Source organism: Cavia porcellus, unplaced genomic scaffold (assembly GCF_034190915.1).
Source record: "Cavia porcellus strain 051 isolate PalLab524CR breed Dunkin Hartley unplaced genomic scaffold, mCavPor4.1 scaffold_18, whole genome shotgun sequence".
NCBI classification, from domain to species: domain Eukaryota; kingdom Metazoa; phylum Chordata; class Mammalia; order Rodentia; family Caviidae; genus Cavia; species Cavia porcellus.
In genome coordinates, this window is record NW_026947501.1 from 23300307 (window position 1) to 23319059 (window position 18753).

Genomic DNA, 18753 nt, shown 5'->3' on the forward strand with positions numbered 1-18753 from the left:
TTTCACAAAATTTTCTTTTAAATTTTTTTTCTAGAGTTAAAATGTTAGATTAATTTAGAGAAAATGAGACATTCTTCTGATATGGAGTCTTTCGTTGTATGACCGTAATATAATGTGTTGCTTTTTTCCAAGTAGGATAAATTTATCCCTTCTGGATATGAAAAGAGAAAAATAAACTCTCAAAGGGAAGGAATATATTCAGCCAAATGAGAATTCTTATAAATGTTGTATCTACAAATCAGAGTACTTTGCATGGATTCTTCTTTTGTGTATAATAGTTTGAAACAAGAAAAATAGCAACAAATAACTCTTTAGTCTAGAGGTTAAAGTTGCAAATGAATTCATTAAAAAACAGAAACCAGTAGAATGTGTTTATAGGACAAAATGTCAGATTAGAAGAAGCAAACTCAAATTCAACACGTATTAGAATGGTAGACAGAAATTCTGGGCTCAACTGAAATAGATTCATAAGTCAAAGAGAAGAGACATCAGAGCTAGAAGAAAGTGAGTTTGAATAGCAAAAGTAAATGTGGGTTCAATGCAAAAGACTGAGTGCAAGCACTATGGAAAATACTTAAAGCTGAATTAAAGCAGAAGGAAATGGTATCTTGAAACAGCAGTCAGACTTTTTTAGTCAATAAAAAACTTCCTTCAAATCTAAAATCCTACAGTTCTATATATCCTAATGAGAGTTTTCCTCTTTCCAAGAAGAGAATTCTTTTTTACTACAATGAAAAGATGAACAGGCTTTTTATCTTCATTAATACCACTAATTAAATTAGATTCCTTAAATTTCCCTCCTAAAAGGAGTTCAATTAATTATTCTTCTTTTGAACTCCTGCTGGGTTAGTTTTACTAACATTTTATTGAAAGATTTGACACATATCTCAGATGAAATTGCAAGGGGGGTATTTATCTTTGTTTTATCTGTTTATGCTAATTTCTTTTCAAAGAATTGGAATGGTTTTTCTTCCCTTTTCATGGCGGTAAATAGCACAAAAACGACTGTTTCATAAAGATGTGAAACTAACCTATGAGTCTATTTGAGCCCGATGTTTTTCTGGTTTTGTTTTCCAGTATGTAAGTGTATAGAAGAGGGGGGGGGGACAGGAGGATAGCATCAGAGATACCTTTAATAAAGGTGCTTCACAAAGTGAAGGCAAATGAACTCCTGAGTTAAGCAACAACTGCTTCTTTTTTTTTTTTTTTAAGGTCTGGAAGTGTGCTGCACCACTGGAATGAGATCTATTACTTTGTGGAACAGCTGGCTCATAAATTCATCAGGTAAGAAATGCTCCTCTCAAGGTCTCTGCCATGGGAATGACCAGCATATGTTTGAGGTTCTACTAACTCCTAACCACTTTGAGGATGCTTTTCCGTAAAGATGGACTCTTAAGTTCTGGACCAGGTGCTGTTTACTTTGTTTTGATCTGTACCACATATTAAAACAACTTTGGCTTACTATTTTCAGGAAGTACCCAATTTAATTATAAGATGAATAATGTATTCTAGTAAAAAGATCATGAACACTTTTTCCTGCATCAAAGAGGGACAACTGGCACCTTCTACTGGACTTATGTATAGGATTTATGCCAACCAAACTCATCTCATTTTGCCCTCAACCTTCTTAGTTTTAGTAATGAAAAGCTCATGTTTTGGGAACACTCTTTAGTCCTGAAGAAGTAATGATGATTGATATTAGGTATCATATCAGATAGTGTCCTCTGAATACGTTTAATTCCCCTTTTTCATGCAGATTTGAACATAGTCTCTAAATATTGCAGAAATCCTGAGGATACCACTCTCCAGTAAGTAAGGACATATGCTAGTAAAGAACAGGAGGTCACATCCTCCTCCCAGAGTGCAGCCTCCAACGGATAACACAACTCTCATGAATGCACTTGAATCAAGTTGTCAAGGTCTTTCAAAAAAATTGGCCTAAGCATTGCAAATATTAGCATAGTCCCACTTTATACTAGATGGCATCTATAGAGTCTCTCAGTTGATATGGGAGGCTGTCGAGCTCTTTGAGTGAGATTCTTCATCTCAGAAAATAGGTTATCTTTTGAAACCAGGGTAATGACAGATATCTTCATCCTAAATTCATTCATTGATCAATATGCACCTACTTGCCCAACTAGAAGAAAAAAGCATTAGGAGGTGGTATCTCTGCAATGCCAAAAATTGGAAGCAGCAGAATCACCTAAACCCAGATGATTGGGGAAACAGATGCCAAGAGGAGAGAAGGAAGAAGAAGGTGTAGGGGAAAGGAAGAAACAAGAATAGGGGTGGTGGGGGGCTGGGGATTTAGCTCAGCTGCATAAGCACCTGCCTTGCAAGCAGGCAGTCGTGAGTTCGATCCCCGATACCGATAAAAAAGAAAAAGAAAAAGACAAAAAAAAAAAAAATATGGGCACTGGTAAAACATGCTTAAGGGAATCACTAACACTTAGAATTGAAAGGAACAGCTTTCCAGTCTATCCTAGGAGGCATCGATAGCCCTCATGTTGAACAACTTTGATGAGAAATTGCTGGCTTTTCAACAAACAATCCAATAAGCTGTTCAACTTCAGTTTCAGCAAAGTCTTATTGTCATTGAGCCAAAATGTCTCTTCCTGTACTTCTCTGTTGCTCCTTTGGAGTGACATAAAACACATTTGTCTCTAGACACTTGATAGTATTTGCTCTATCTCCATTTGCTAGTCTTCTCTTCTGGTCCCTCAGAAGATGGAAGGCCATTGGGAAAGGCTTTGAAGTCAAACAAATAATGGTTTGAATTCAAGCTCCATTGTGCAACCATAGTGTTTTACTTACCTTCAATGATCCTTGGTTTTCCTGTGAGGATTACAAAATCACAAAGCAAACCAGCTAACCTAGTATCTGGCTCTGGGTGGGTACACAACATTGCCTTTCCAGGTCCTCAGCAAATGCCAGACTCTTCAGATCTTAGAATCAAAGAAAGACAGGGCAGGGAATTGGAGGTACAAAGATAACAGTTAATCCAACGTCCTTGATGAAGAAACTGAGGAACAGTTTAATTGGGACCACCAGGTTCCTCTGGTTGTCTCCCCTGAACCTTGACACATGACTCCACAATATTACTATCATGCACAGCCCATGTTACAGGCACTGAATTTGGTTGACAGCTGCAGCCCATGTGCCCATAATAGTGCCAGACATACAGTTCATGCTTGGTCAATGTTTTTGAATAATGATTTTTATTTATTCATTTTAATAATCTGAAGCAATTTGGTACTGTATGAGGAAATACATTTAATAAAAATAATCAATGACATTACAAATGGATCATTGCTTGTGTCAGTGGGATTCTAAGCCTTTCAAGTCATTTTATTTGTCTTTATTCTGACTACCTCTCATCTTCCGGACAGTGATTCTAATTCTCCATAACTTTCCTCAATTCCCCAATCCACATCCATATCTCACACCCATCACTGTAACTGTTATCTCAGGCTCCAGTCCTGCCCCTCAATGTTGCATGCACATCCTTCTCCTGGAAGCCAAGTATTTCCTGTTTTTAAGCCAACCTCTCCATTTTAGTCACCTTTTGGCCGTTATGTATTTTTCTCCAGGTCTTTGTTTCACTCTTCTGTTTCTCTCTACCTCTTTCCTTACTCTTTTGCTGTAGACTATACACACAAATTAATTTTTCTTGCCCTTTGTCAAAGAACAAAAACAAACCAATGGGAAAAAAACAAGAAAAACCAACAATCAGAATAAAAAAGTGATGCAGATCTCTTGATCATATCTTTCTAGATACAATCAAGTTTCTTTACTGGTTTATCACTCAGATATCCTTAAAGACTTGTGGTCTCCATATCCTTACTTCCCATCTGGCCTCTGTCCTTGTCTACCATCTGCTTCCTTTCACTAAGGTCACCAATGGGAGCCTCAAAGACAAATCCAGTGAGTAATGAGCACTTTGCATTCCTTAGGCTGTTGAACAGAGATCCTGACATCCCTCCTTGAAGATCCTCTTTTCACCTCCTGACCCTGACCAGCCCCCTTTAATGTTAGTGCTAGGTCTGCCTTTGGCTCACTTTCTGTTCTCATTTCTCAGAACAACTTTGTTCACATCAGTATGCTGGTAACTCACAAAATTAAGTCTCCGTCTTAGACTTATATCCCCATCGAGTCCTGGCTACCTATATTTCCTATGTTTCAACTCTATTCTTTCCAGAGCTGAAGTCAGTAATAAAGAAGGCAATGTAATATAGAATTAAGAACCCAAGCTCTAGAATTAGAACTTCTGCCACTGTGTAATCTTGGGAAAATTGCCTCATCTTTCAGGGCCTCAATTTTCCTTTATGGAAAATGGAATAATAATAATAATACCAATATCATAAATTTGCTTCAAATTTAATGAACTCATGCATTCAGATGACAATAGCATGTGACGCATAAGAACTTAATAAGGCTGGCCATTATTAGGTCACTACAGTCACTATGATTGTGTCCTCTCCACAGTGGTGCCCCAGCATAGGGTGAGGTAGTAATAGACAGCACAACATCAGGAAAGAGAACCAAAGTCTATTTCAGGAGAAAAATGTTCAATTCACCAGATACCATTTGGATTCCTACCAAGCACTAAATACCATGCTACAGTTTCCAAAGAAGTAGACTATATTCTGGAGACATTAGAGGCCATTAATGCTTTTATAGCAGATAACCCATAAGATATAATTTATATCTTAGGGAAATAATTCAGGAAATAGTATAAAGAATGAATTAGAGCAGGGAATGATGCTAGGCACTTATTTTTGTGAAACAATCAGATGATTGGAGGCCAAGATCCCAAGCTAAAATGTGGGAAAGTGGCTCAGGTTTGAGAAATGTCTTGGAACGAGGGAGCTCTTAGGTTTGGAGCCTGCTCAGGTATGGAATGCAGTGGCCTTGTAAACCCACAGTTAAGGGGATGAATCCATTGTTCATGCAGAGGGAGCAGCACAGGATAAACCCTCTGCAGGCTGGCTGTCCATCATGCAGGGTGAGATACATGTTGGGTCCTTGGCTGAGAGTTGTTCTGGCTCTCGGAGTGTGAATTTTACATTAACTATGCTCCTGAGTACTCCATATCAAAAAGTGCCAATTCACTCATTAAAAACACATAAAACCACAAAGTGAAAGAGATATTTCATGGCCAGTCAACTCTTCTCTCCTTATGGGATAACATCCTGAGACAGTCAAGGAGAAATTAAAAATTGATGGTGATCTCAACTTTGAGATCAAAAGAGATCACTGATATTAATGGCTGATGTCATCAAGCTGTCCTAGTGGAGACAGTTTCCTTATCAACACGCCAGAGCCTTTTGGACACAGCCAACTTTGTTTATCAGGATTATACACCTTGGAGACCAGCCCCCTTCCCAGAGCTTCAGGCAGTGATGGATTTTATCTTCCTTATTTCTAATTCATATTCGCTGATCAATAGTGTCCAATGAGACACAGCCTCCAAAATGACACAGCAGGTCTCCTCCTTGGGTTATGACTTCAGAGTCTGCTGCTGGATAACGCTGGAGTCTGCTGCTGAGGGCCTTTTGAGTTGTAGATTCTCAGCTCTGGTAATCATGTGATAAAGACAAGAACAGCTAGGTGGCCCAAAAAAGAATGACATGATGCAGCCTTTCTATCGACCCTAATAAAGTTTCTTTTCCTTTCCAGCCCGCAACTAAGAATGTCCTTCATTGTCTTCTCTACTAGAGGAACAACTTTAATGAAACTAACAGAAGACAGGTAAGGATACTCTGACACTCTCCATTCTTATCATTGGAAAGTCAGTCCCTTGCTGGGTGGCCCAGAGATTTGTGCCCTAATGCCTTGGCCTTACTCAATCATTTTAATCTTATAGCTTTTTTTGAACAAAATTCTTGAACTTTGCATCCGGGCCCTTCTGCTAGATTACTCTGTTGACCTTTGAGAGAATTTCCTAATGTTAGTGAAAATGTGTAAATAACTAAATCACATTAAGATAAATCTTATGTTTCATTGGTGACTCAGTCTGCTAACTTGAAGTAAAATATTAGCAAATCAAATTCATTGGAGGCTGCATTTCTTTCATTTGAGTTATTTTATTTGTGGGTTGTTTTCAGAGATATATTATGTATAGCATGACAAGAGTAAAAGTTTGAAATACAATCCACTGTAATAACCAAGGAAAAAAATAGAAATAGAGAGCTTGTGATAGCACAAAATAAAAGAAAATTTAAATTAATTATGGAAAAATGTCATTATTGTAAAAGAAATAGATAGACTTACTGTGAGGGGAAAATACTCTGGGCTTTTATCACATCTCTTTGCAGATGAAGACTAGCAATAACAGAGACTCCATCTAGTCATACTTAGGGGTACATTGGGAGAGGAGAGAACAATTTTCCTACATTGATGACACTGAACACATTTTTTAAAAGTGATATGGTCCACTGGGAGAAGCATTGTGGGGAACATTGTGGCATTACAGAGAGAATGTGGTGTGACAGGGAGAAATCGTATAGTGAGGAAAGAGGCCAGAGAGATTCAGGGGCCAGGCACACTCTATTATAACACAGGAGCCAACCTCAGTCCTAAAGAAATACTGTAATATCTTCCAAAGATGGTGCCTTCCATGATCTAATCCCGCCCCCTACTAGACCCCACTCCTTAACAGTACACAAAAAAGTCACATTTGAAAAGCAAATGTCTCTTACCCAGTTTTAACAGAAGAAACTAGGATGCCATCACATTCCTAAGAACACCAAGTAAAACCCAGCCTAGATTGAGGCTCCTCATCCTTTGAATTTCCCTTAGATTTCTGTTAAACAGAGAATCTCAAGATCCAAAAGTCTTGGTGACTTTCCTTTAACGTTGGCTAAGGATACTGAGGGGCTCCTAGGAAGTGTCTCCAGCCCTCTGCAGGACTCTTACCCTTGCTCAGTCTTTATATGATGCCATTCTTTATGTAGGGATGTCATTTACTCAGAGATGGTTGATCCTGCCAGGAGTATATGCTTGTCCAAGTGCTCAAGGCTGATATGATGAACCCTGAATGGCTTATTAAATCAGTTGTAATTCCTGTGGTTGCTCACTCTTCTTCTACTTGAATCTCTGATAATTCTGGGGCCAACGGGTGCTGTCCAGCCATGCAGGGGATATGTACATTTACCAAACTCAGAGCTCACCTGTCCTTCACATCCTGCTAACAATGTGGGACACCCTCTTGTACTTCATGTTGACTTTACTTGCTCCATATATAAGAATTCAGCCAGGAGATCGAGCTCTTGTGTCTCTTATCGATGATTTGTGTGTTACTGCTCACAGCTCTGGGAGGATAGTGAGGACAGAGGGGTCACGGATTTCTAACCACTATCAGAATACGTAGGCTTCTGATCCATTTGGGTTTGCTGAAATTAGTTACCCTGGGGATCTACTTGAATTTGGTGTTTTTAGCTCCCCATGCCCAAGCTATGACAGAGGTTAAAATCTCTAATTTGCAAGAAGTGTCATTTAATATAGGCCAAATGAACGTTGAACAACAGCCGCGAACACTGTATTAAAGACTGTGAGTTTCATCTGGTGACAGCTTGTCCTGACCCTAGATTGGTGGGCAGAGCACAGCGTGGCTCACAGACACATCCCCAACTATATGAGCATGTGGAGGTGTCAGGGCGTGAATGCCCTTAAGAACCTTCACAGGAGACTGGATAAAAGAAGCAAGCTTTTACGTTTCCAAGCTAGTATTGATTTCTGACTTACATGCTTACAGTGTCTTAATTGAATATATTTTTTCTATATCTCTTTTGCTTTTCGTAAATCCCTATAAGACAGTAAATGATTCATTATTATATCTGTGCAATATTTTGGGAAACTCACAGAGTTCTTAAAAAAAATTGTTCAAAAGACAGAAATTACCAAAGATTCATTTCAACAAAAGGAAAATATTTTTTATAAGTCAGAATAAATACATAATATCGAAGTTGTATTTGCACCCAATGATTGGGTTCAAATATACAAAGCAGCCAAGTGGGAAGCCTGAAGAAATAGAATGGAAAATATAGTGTGTTAAGATGTAATAAAGGAACTACAATTAAAAATAGTGATACCAATTATAAGATACTTTAAGGTATCATTTTCTATTTATTCACATAACCAATGTTACTCTGATCTCTGATTGTAACTATGTGATCATTTGAGTCACTGTTTTATATACAAGATATTGTTTTTCTCAACTGATTTTAAGGTTTCTTCATTTCAAGATTTCTTGGTTATGATGTAACCATGCATGGATTTAAGTTTACCTATTTTCAGCTTTGCTTAGGTTCTTGAATTCATAAGCTTGTGGTTTTTTGGGTTTTGTTTGTTTGTTGAGGATTTTTTATTTGTTTTGTTGGGATTTTTTTTGTTTGTTTTTCCTTTTGTTTTTTGTTTTTCCAGATTTGGGGAGTTTTCAGTCATTATTTTTCACTAGTTTTTTTTCTGCACTTTCTGGTACTCCAACAATTCCAATGGTAGGCCTTTAACCTTACTTTAACCTGTCCCTGAAGTTCTGTTTCTTCTTTTCCAATCTTTCTTTTTCCTTTCTTTCAATTTCTATTCATGTCTCTTGGAGCTCACTGACTCTTTCCTGTCCTGTTCTTTCAGCTACTGAGCCTGTCTATCTAATTTTTTATTACCAATATTTCATTTTTAAGTTCTGAAATTCCATTTGTTTCTCTTCTAAGGTTTTTATTTCTCTACTAAAATTTTCTATCTTTTCATTTATTTCAAGTATCTTTTCCTTGACCTCATGGGATATAGTTTAGACTACTTCAAAGTCAAACATCTCTAGATTGCATCTTAATTATGTTTTCCTTTGAGAATTGATCACATTCTCTATATACTATGTTAAGTAATTTTAGGGATAACCTGAAATTTTTGAACTTGATGGTGTTTAGATTAGGGACCATGTTCAAATCTTTGAGAAAATGTTGACTTCTTTTTTTTTCTTTTCATTTCTTTGTTTGCTGCAGTAAGCAATCACCCTGCTTGAATTTAGACCACAAGTTCTATCTCTTCTGTGGGTGGTGGTTTCAATGTTGGCTCAGTTTTCAAAAGCTTTGCTAACTCTTTTGGATCTGTCCAAAGTCCAAAGCTGCTCAAGAATGTGCTGAGACTTACACAGCTTCACAGACAGAAAGAAGGGGTCCTCCTCCAGCTCACTACTCTCCAGGATACCCCCACTATGTAGCCAGTGGGAGACCCCTTTCCAAGTCTTGTAGCAAGAAAGATGGGGTTTTCTGTTGGCATTTTGATCACCCACACTGCTGCCGCGCAGCTCTCCAGGGAGACCCCTGGAGGCCCAGCAGCAATTTTTAAAAAAATAGAGATGTACAAATGGAAACTTTCCTCACATTCTTTGAACCACAAGGACCTTTTCCCCCAGAGTTTCCCAGAAATACAGTAATTTTCTGAGCCTTCCATTTAGGTGATGTCTCCATCACTGACAAGTGACAAAGATTCTCTCTCAGGTTAAGGCCCTGAGAGAAAAAGAATGAAAAAATAAATGGAAGCTCACTCCTGTGTGGATCATTTCTTCAGATTTTGACTGTCCTCCCCCACGCCACCAGCTTTGTTTACTTTTAAAAGTCTTCTTGTGGTTGCTTTTTTATTTTAACCAAAGTTTTTTGCTGTAATCAGCTAGCGACATAGAATAGCAAGTATACTCTCTTGACTGTGTTGAGTTTTTCCAACAATGATGCTGAGGTTCAGAGAGTTTACATAACTTATTGAAGTCAAATAACTAGTAAACAGCAGATCTAGTTTGGTGATTTTTCTGCCTTCTCAAGTTGGTCCAGCTCATGAGCTCTGCACCGTATCGTGTTGCTTTTTTAAGATTTCTTAGCTGTATCACTTTATTTATTTATTTATTTATTTATTTGTCTTTTTCCTTTTTATCGGTACCGGGGATCGAACTCACGACTGCCTGCTTGCAAGGCAGGCGCTTATGCCACTGAGCAAATCCCCAGCCCCAGCTGTATCACTTTAAACAATCAATAAATCGTAACATTGTGTAGGTCATTTCATTAGCATGACAGAATATAATGTTAATTTGAGTACTATCAGAATAAGATAATTTAGTGTTAATGCCTACAAGCTGTGATTGGAAAAATATGTGTTTGATTTTTTTACAAATTTATTATATTAAAAGATATACTGCCATTATGTTCCCTCAAAATATTCCTCCTTGCTTCAAACATATACATTGCATCATTTTTTAGTTGCATTGTTATGATCGCCTTAGTGCCCTAAACTGACTCAAAGTGTTTACCTTTACTGTCCTTTTGACTTTGGGGAAGAACCAGAAGTCACACGGTGCCAGATCTAGTGAGTAAGGTAGAGGAGGGCACACTGTGATGTTTCTACCAGCTGCCTGTGCAGTGCGTGGTGCTTGGCAGCAGCGTTCACCATGTATTTTTTTAATCACATTTTTGAGAGCACTCACAAAGCAGGGCTTCCAGAAGTATATCAAGAACCACAGGAGTGTATCAAGAACCATAGGACAAGTGTGTTCAAAGCAAGAGGGAATATTTTGAGGGGATGAATCGCCATGTATTTTTTTACTGAAATAAATTTCATATGTCAACATTTTCAGTATCTTTTGATCACTTCCACTTCCCATGATTCCCTGCAAACTTAAGAGTAGTCTTAATCCTAACATTAACTGAAATATTTCCAGTGTTTCATCATTTGGAAATGAGATCATGTCAAGGAAGTCCAACTATTCAGGAAAATCAAGAGTACACTTTCAATTTAATCAGGTGCTTCTTTGTTGTCTATTAAATGATCATATTTTTCTTTTACTTCCTGTAACTGTGAAAATCATTATAAAGATTTTAAATTATTGGAGCATGTTTACACTTCTGATTATACTTGGATGTGGTAGACTCTTTTCATGTAGATCTGAATTCTATATCCCATATATTTGTCAGGAATTTAATGACCTTATTCATAATTGCAATTGGATTCATAGTGTTCTTCTTACGACTACTTTTACTCATAATTTTTAATTTAAATCATTATGCTTTCTAGAATTCATTTATGATGCAAAATAGATGGGCAGCATCCAACTTCTGTCTCAGTTAGCCAGTTTTTCCAACACCATTGTGGAATAATCCTTTACAAACCACTTAAAAATTAAACTTTTTAATAGACTTGAGTCCATTGCTGAGTTTTCTATTTAGTTACTATTCAGTTCTGTTTTTCTGTCTGTTTCTTTACGCAAATCATGTTGTTTCAATTAGTTTTTAACATCTGGAAGCCCAGTTCTTTTTCATTTCTAATGCTGGGCAAAAATCTACTTGGTCTTTAATGGATTTTTCCAACCATGTGCATTTTAATAATTTTTCATGTTCTAAAATATCCTTGGGATTTGAATTTGAATATGGAAAGTAATCTCAGCAACAATGACATTGCATTTTTGCTACATAGTTATTATTTTTAAAGAATATATTACTTCTCTTTTATATGCCTCAGTAAGATTTTATTCTTAAGCTAAATGTCAAACAGTGCTTTCTTTATTCCCAAGCAATTTAAAGTTTTTTCTCTCATTATGAATGAAATATTTTTCTGTTCTCTCACATAAATTGTTATTGATTGCTAGAGCAGAGAACTCCGTTTTTAGTCCATAGGCATCTATAGAACTCTATAACCTGTTCTAAAAAATGTATATGTGAGTGAGTTTTTCATAGAAAGAACAAGTAAATTTTAATGAAGTGGCCTATAACTTCTTTACCCTATAAGGAGCTTACGAAATTCTGCTTGGGGGACAATTATTGGTTCTGAATATTTCTCATTCCACCTTTTTAATGAGATAGTTTATAGGTTTTAATACTTAATTACCTAATGATTTCTTTCTTAATTTATTCTTCACTTCTGTGTTCTTTAAAATATTCAGTGACTCATTTAATTCTTTTGCTATGATTATTTTCTTCCATCTGCTTCTTACATACCATTTTTTCCTGGCTTCTTGAAATGAGAATTTATCCTTTATGTTTTGTCCTTTATTAGTAAAAAGGAAAGAGTTAATATTCATATAAATTAATTGAAGTCTGATCATAGTTCTTGAATATACCTGTTCTCATTGGTTGTTAATTTCTAAATCATTTTTAAGTTTATGTTTGACTAAGAATGATTTAGGAAGGTGTTTCAAATTTCTACATGGCTTTTGTTTGCCATCTTTTAATTTCTAGAACCAATGCATTTTCTTCAGATTGTGATTTAGGTAATTTTAATTCTGTTGGTAGATTACTATATGATTACATTTTATCTATAATCCATGGCTATTAAAAGCATGTATAATTTGCTGAGTAAAAAGTTTGACATAAAAAATTAAAATTATTAAATATTTTACATTTTTGTTTACTTGATTTATGAATATAGGTATTTTTAAATTTTCTACCAACACAGGGCTTTATAACATACCATATTAATTAGTTCATATGCATGTTTGTTTTGAAGTATAGTACTTTAATCAGCATGAGTCACTTTTAATTTTTTTTAAAATTTCATCATTTTTCCAAAATTATTAAAGTAGAATTATATTCATATTTTCTTGATACATCTTTGCCTGTTCATTTATTTTGTAATATCTCCTGCTGTTTTATCTAATTTTCAAGTGATTTGGAAAATATTTCATTTTCATTCAATAACAGTTGCCAATAAAATTTGCTTATATTCGTAACAGCAAGAAGTAGATAATATTTATCGTTTCTGTTTGTTGAATTGCTTTTTAAAGAAACATTTGCAGCAATGCCGCTATAATACTAAACTCAGAAGACTGAAGGGCAGGATCTCTGTGAGTTTGAGACCCTGTCTTCAAAAGCAAACAAAAGAAAGAAAAAGGAAGAAAGAGAGAGAAAAAAAAGCCTAAAATATTTACAATATAAATATAAAAAATAGTGGCTTAAGCTTAATGATTAATGAACTACTGATTTCATTGAATATTTATGAACACACACACACACACATACTTCCTTTTCCAGTACTTGAAGTTTTAATATATTTTTAAGTTTCTCAGTTTGCTGAGTTTGTGTTTGCTAGGATTTTCTTGAAAAAATATGTGAACATGAAGCTTTCTATTTCCTTAAATATATGAGAATTTCTTTCTGTTCACCTCCATGTAAATATAAATTTAGTATAAAATTCTTATAGTTTGGCTACCCTTTTTCCTAGATTTTCTAAAGCTAGTGATACACTGTCAACTAGAATGTATTAGAGAAATGAGAGAGGCCAAGTTAATGCCTTCTTTTGTTGGTAGCTTGGTTTCTGCTCTTAGATACTTGTAGAACTTCTTTCTTTATCTTAGATGTTTTTTAAGATGCCAGCAGACTACACCTAGCTATAAATTTTTCATTAACTTTATATTGTACTTACGTCATCCTATTAGACCACTCTAACTTTTTAATTTTAAAATATTTTCCTATTATTTCTTTTATTACTATGCTTTTGTATGCTCAATAGATTTTTGATCTGTCTAGTATCTTTTTACATCCTATATATACTATTTAATTTTTTCCTTATTTTTCTTTAAATTTGGGGAATATGTTTCAATCTGGTCTTTTAGATAACCAATTCCAGCTGCTTATTTTCTTTTTTGTTTTTGTTTTTGCAACACTGAACTTACTTCTTACTACTTCCATTGCTTTTCAAATAACAAATAATTTTCATTTCTTCAAATACTTTCCTATCCTAAATTTTTTATGTGTGCCCTCACAATGTTACTTTAGAGATGACTATCTTCCGGATAAATATGAATTCAAATTCAAATTATACGCCTTCCTGTTTCTCATATGAGTTTATTTCACATAAGAATATTTTCTCAGGTTTTTAAAATTGGTCCTTTTCTTCTTAGCTGCTGAGACTTTCCCCTCAGTGTAGCAATTTTATAAAGAAACCAGCTGGATGTTTTAGTATTAGAACTTGAAGTGAGTTCTGTTCATTGTTGAAAATGTTAGTATCTCTGGCAAAAGAAAATAGGTACAGGGTTGGGCTATGGTACTAGCTTTGTGTTAGCATGCTTGTTTAGCATGCAGAAGATTCTGGGTTTGATTCTCAGCACCATTAAGTGAAGAAGAGGAAATAGAGAAGGAGAGAAAGAAATGGGAAAATTTAAAGGTAAATTTTATTAGATATTCAGCAGTTTTTCCAAAATAAGGAGGAAGCAGAAGCCAAAGGAAGATGGTCGGAGCTTCATGTCTCTGTATAACAATTCCCTCCCCACCTAGCAGCAGGATGTGATGCTTGCCTGTAATTCCAGCGCTTAGGAGGCTGAGGCAGGAAGATCACCACAAGTTCGAGGCCAGCCTGGGTTACAAAGCAAGTCCAGGGCCAGCCTGAACTACATAGAGAGATCCTGTCTCAAAAAAAACAAAACAAAACAAAAAATAACCAACCAACAAAAAGAATTGCCTCCTCCAGTCACACAGATTTTCTGCTCATGACCTGAAATTCCAAGATAGTGTGTCCTTTCCTCACTATGATCAGAGCAGATTTATGTTGTGCAGGAACTTTAAATTTTTTGGTTGAATATGACTTTCTTGCCTACCTTCCAGCAGAGAAAAAGCAGTTTTTCTATTATGCTAGCTTACTTTTATCTACCAAAATTTGGAAAGTGAAGTGAAAGTTGAAATGCGTGGACCAAGATCTCTATCTTTAACTGGAAAATTTACCTTTCATCCAAACTTTGCAAGATTAAAAATAAAGCATAACAAAGCAATCATGGGTCAAAGAACTATTATACTTTATCCAACCCACTGAGCTCATTTCACTGCTGAGAAAAATGCTTTCCAGAGAAATTAAATTATTTGCCCAAATTCATTCATGTTATTCAGAAGCAAGTTTTTTTTTGTAATTCACAGAATTAAAATTTTAAATCCAGTGATTTTTCTATTACCTCATGTAAGCTAACCTCTCAAAGGCACACTGCTTCTGTATGTTACTGTCTATTGCTTCTTATCTGAGGACTATTTAAATGGAGGCTACCACTGTGTAAAGGTATAAGTATATGCACATCCATATGTATATGCATATGTGTGTATCCATATAAAACCTTTTACCAAGTGCTAATTGTGTACCAGTAAGCTAAAATACTTTGCTGATCTATACAAGGGAAAATAATAGTATTCGCCTAATCAGACTGTTATGAGCATTGCATTATTTATTACATATAGTCTTTTTTAAAATTTTTTTTTATTTAAAGAGAGAAGGAAAAAAAGAAAGGACATTAAAAAAAAACAATGCAGAAAAAGGGTACAAATAATACAGTATTTCTAGAAAAATATATACAGTACGAAATCACCAGTTAACAGGCTACACATTATCTTCCCAGAAACAGTTGTCCATATCACTAAATTAAAGCATATAAAGTGAACATTCATACAGTGAAATTGGAGACAGTTCCGTTCAATGATCCAACAAAAGCTCAGTTATATGGTTTTCCGTCCTACACTCTCGAACATACCTGCGGTTATATCCCTTAGTCCATCTTACTTTCCTCTCTTTTTTACGGTAACAATTAGACTTTTAGGGTTTTATTACTCTCACGGTTCTTATTACTTTTTTGAAGAGAATAAAAACAAATGTGACTAAGCAAAACAGAGTCAGTTAGAACAGAAAGGTGGGCATAGCACGTGATGCAAAAATAGAATACCAGGTGATCAAAAGTGATTACCATTGTGCCTCTTGCTATTTTTAAACTGAGTTGTCTATATCATCAGATATAATAGAATTGATCAAAACAATACGGACCAAAACCAGCAAAATCTACACTGAGGACCTTACAGGACTTCAAAAAAAAAAAAAAAAAAAAAAAAAAGGATGATAGTCAATCCATATTGGGCATCATAGTATATCTTATTGCCTTCAAAGTGATTGCCTATAGCCTCAAACTACATATAGTCTTATAAATAAAGATACTGAAGCAAGCAAGGCTCAGTGCTACAGTGGTCTAGTAGTATAGGAACCTGGATATGAACCTAGGAAGCATGACCCCTATGTCCATGTTTTAATTACTATGTTAGTGGATTCCCCACAATTTTATTAGCAGTAAATTTGCTTATAGTGAGAACACAATACACCTCCCAAACGCTGTTTGATTCTCTGGGGAAAGAGTTTCCTGAAAGGTTATGCCCTCCAAGCATCTTCATGGCCTCATAAGCTGGAGCTTGGAAGCGTTCCTCCCAAAGAGGTAAAGAAGTACCATCAGCACTCCACAGATGGGTTAAGAAGTTCAGTATCTTGCTTACTACTTAGGGAGCTGTAGTGAGAGCCAAGAATACTTGGCTCAAACTGCTGAGTGGAAACCAAAAGACCACATTTCTCTATCCCCCTCAGTCATCTTTCAGTTTGGTTGAGAGTGTGGTTTTGCCATTAGTGTCACAGGGGAAAATGACATATTCTGGACACATCATTTGATTCCTGGAGCAGAATGATTATAGACTGCCATTACCAAGAGACATAGTTCTAAAAACCCTTTCTAAATTTGAAAACAAGAGAGAAAAAAAGAGTATTCAGACAGTGCTTGAAAGAATGTGTATTCGTTTCATCTGTGGTACTGTTCATTTAGTTGTGAGAGTATTTGATGGCAAAATTGAGGGAAATGGTGAAGACATAGAGCGAGTGTATGTTCTTGTTAAGTGAAAGTGTTGATTGTAAGATAATAGCATGTGGGGTGTTTCCACAAGTGTCTCACCTCTTTGTGCATCCATTTTGCTATTTACAAAATAAATGTGGTGATATCCCTACCCACAGAACTGCTGGAAGCATTAACAATGCAGATATACAATAAATGCTCAGTAAGCAGTTGTGACTATTGTAATGGTACTACTGTAGTCGTGGTTGTGAGTTTTGATTAAATAGGTCAACCAGAAAGTCGTCCCAGACTAATCACAGCATACAAGCCCCATTTAATTCAAAGAATGGGTCGTCTACTTTCCTTGGCTCGTGCCCTTTCCTGAAGTTTTTTAAAGTTTGCTCAGTTTATCACTGTAAAGAGAAACGTAAATAAAAATTCTGTTTCACCATGAAGCCAAGTAAAAGTTATGATTTCCTTTATCTAGAGGCTTTAGCAAGATTAAATCACAATAATGGCAACAAGAACCTACCTTGGAGCAGTTCATCAGATTTGGGAACACACTGATTTGTGAGAGTAGTGTAGCCTACTGTTTCTCAAACTCCCCTTGGAATGTCTTGGTCAGTAATACAAAGTAAATGCTGTCCTTCGGTGCCCTGCGTCATGTTTTGATGTAGCTCCCTGAAAGTAAGAGGTTTTGTCATTTTCTTTCATCTACATTCATATTCAATTCCATAAAGTGCCAGTGTTTGATTTTTGTTAAATGTCATATTGAGTTCTTTCTCAAATTTTGGAGTATAATTTATGCTTCAGAAAAGAATTATGTCTCAAGTGTGCTTGTGCACTGTTACACACCCGGTTTGAATACCACAAATGCAATAGACACACTGTAGACTTCATGGCAAGACCCAGCCTGGGTTCCGATCTAGGCCGCCCTACCATGCATGCATTACTCCACTTCTCGCCTGTGTTTTCTCGTATGGGCAATGAAGATGATAGTGTCCGCCACAGAGTGTTGTTAGAGGAGTTATTTGTCAATCAATGTCTTGAAAGTGTCCAACAGAAATCCAAATACATCATGGGTACTGAAGAAATGCTACTCATTTATTTACTCATCATCACTCTTGTGGAAAATACAGATACTATACTTTTTTTTTTATCGGTACTGGGGATCGAACTCACGTCTGCACTCTTGCAAGGCAGGCACTTATGCCGCTGAGCTAAATCCCCAGCCCCCACAGATACTATAAATAAAGGATAAAAATTAATAGAGCGACAAGCAAAACCAGTTCTGTTGTCTGGCTAAAGGCAGCAAGGCAAATGTCAGAAGTGGTCAACAGAATTAATGAATGGTAGCATTCTCATACTAAAGATAGTTCTGAAACTAGATAAATTTTCTATGGCCCAATACAGACTATCTTGGTATTGCTCAAGAGCAGACAGTGATGTGTGTCACAGGACTCTTAATTCCTCCCTGGTGGAGAGATCCACCGAACTCTGAACTCAGCACTTCTTTGGACAGGCCCTGAATGCCTCAGTCCAACCTATAGGTTCTTCGTTTGCTCCTCACTTAAACAAGGTTTTTAATTTTTAAATATCTGAGGTATAATAAAAGTCTGTAAAATGATAGTGATTACTATTAGCCACCAGCAAGCTTGTAAAATAAAACAGTATAGGTAGCACCTCCTGTGTACAAAGAATCTGTTTCTTCTCGCTCTCTTTGGCGCCCACAGATTGTCAGCTGTACTGCTGAAGGGACTTGGCAGATCTTAAAGTCTCACAGTTTCATTTCACATGTAAGAAAAACTGAAGTCCCAGCAGGCTACCTGGCATGGTTTGGAAGTACTGGAACTGGAATTCAGTCACTAAAGCCTTCCACCAAAGTCCATGTCATTTTGAACAGATATTGGAACTAAAGCAATGGGAAGGATTAGTTTACTTTTTGAAATAATGTAGGTGGAAAAATGGGGGATTTGCTGAACACTCTTAAATTCTAGAGGAAAGGAAAAGTCTTAAACAGAAACGTGAGGAAAAGCTGAGCAAGGTGATGCACACCTGTAATCCCAGGTCTCTCAGGGTGAGAAAAAAGCAACAAGCCCAGCCTGGCCTCTTTAATGACTTAGCAAAATTAAAATAAATATAAGGGCTTGGGGATG

General features: G+C 36.2%; 1 protein-coding gene across 2 annotated transcripts in view; it reads left to right on the forward strand.

Annotated features, from left to right (window-relative positions):
- Window positions 1-18753, forward strand: part of Antxr1 (ANTXR cell adhesion molecule 1) — a 201495-nt gene that overhangs the window by 25436 nt on the left and 157306 nt on the right. For both annotated transcript variants that reach the window (XM_063229544.1, XM_003469037.5), the window contains exons 2-3: window positions 1213-1284; window positions 5680-5751. In XM_063229544.1, the coding sequence (XP_063085614.1) occupies window positions 1213-1284; window positions 5680-5751 (144 nt within the window). The remainder of the gene's footprint in view (window positions 1-1212; window positions 1285-5679; window positions 5752-18753) is intronic.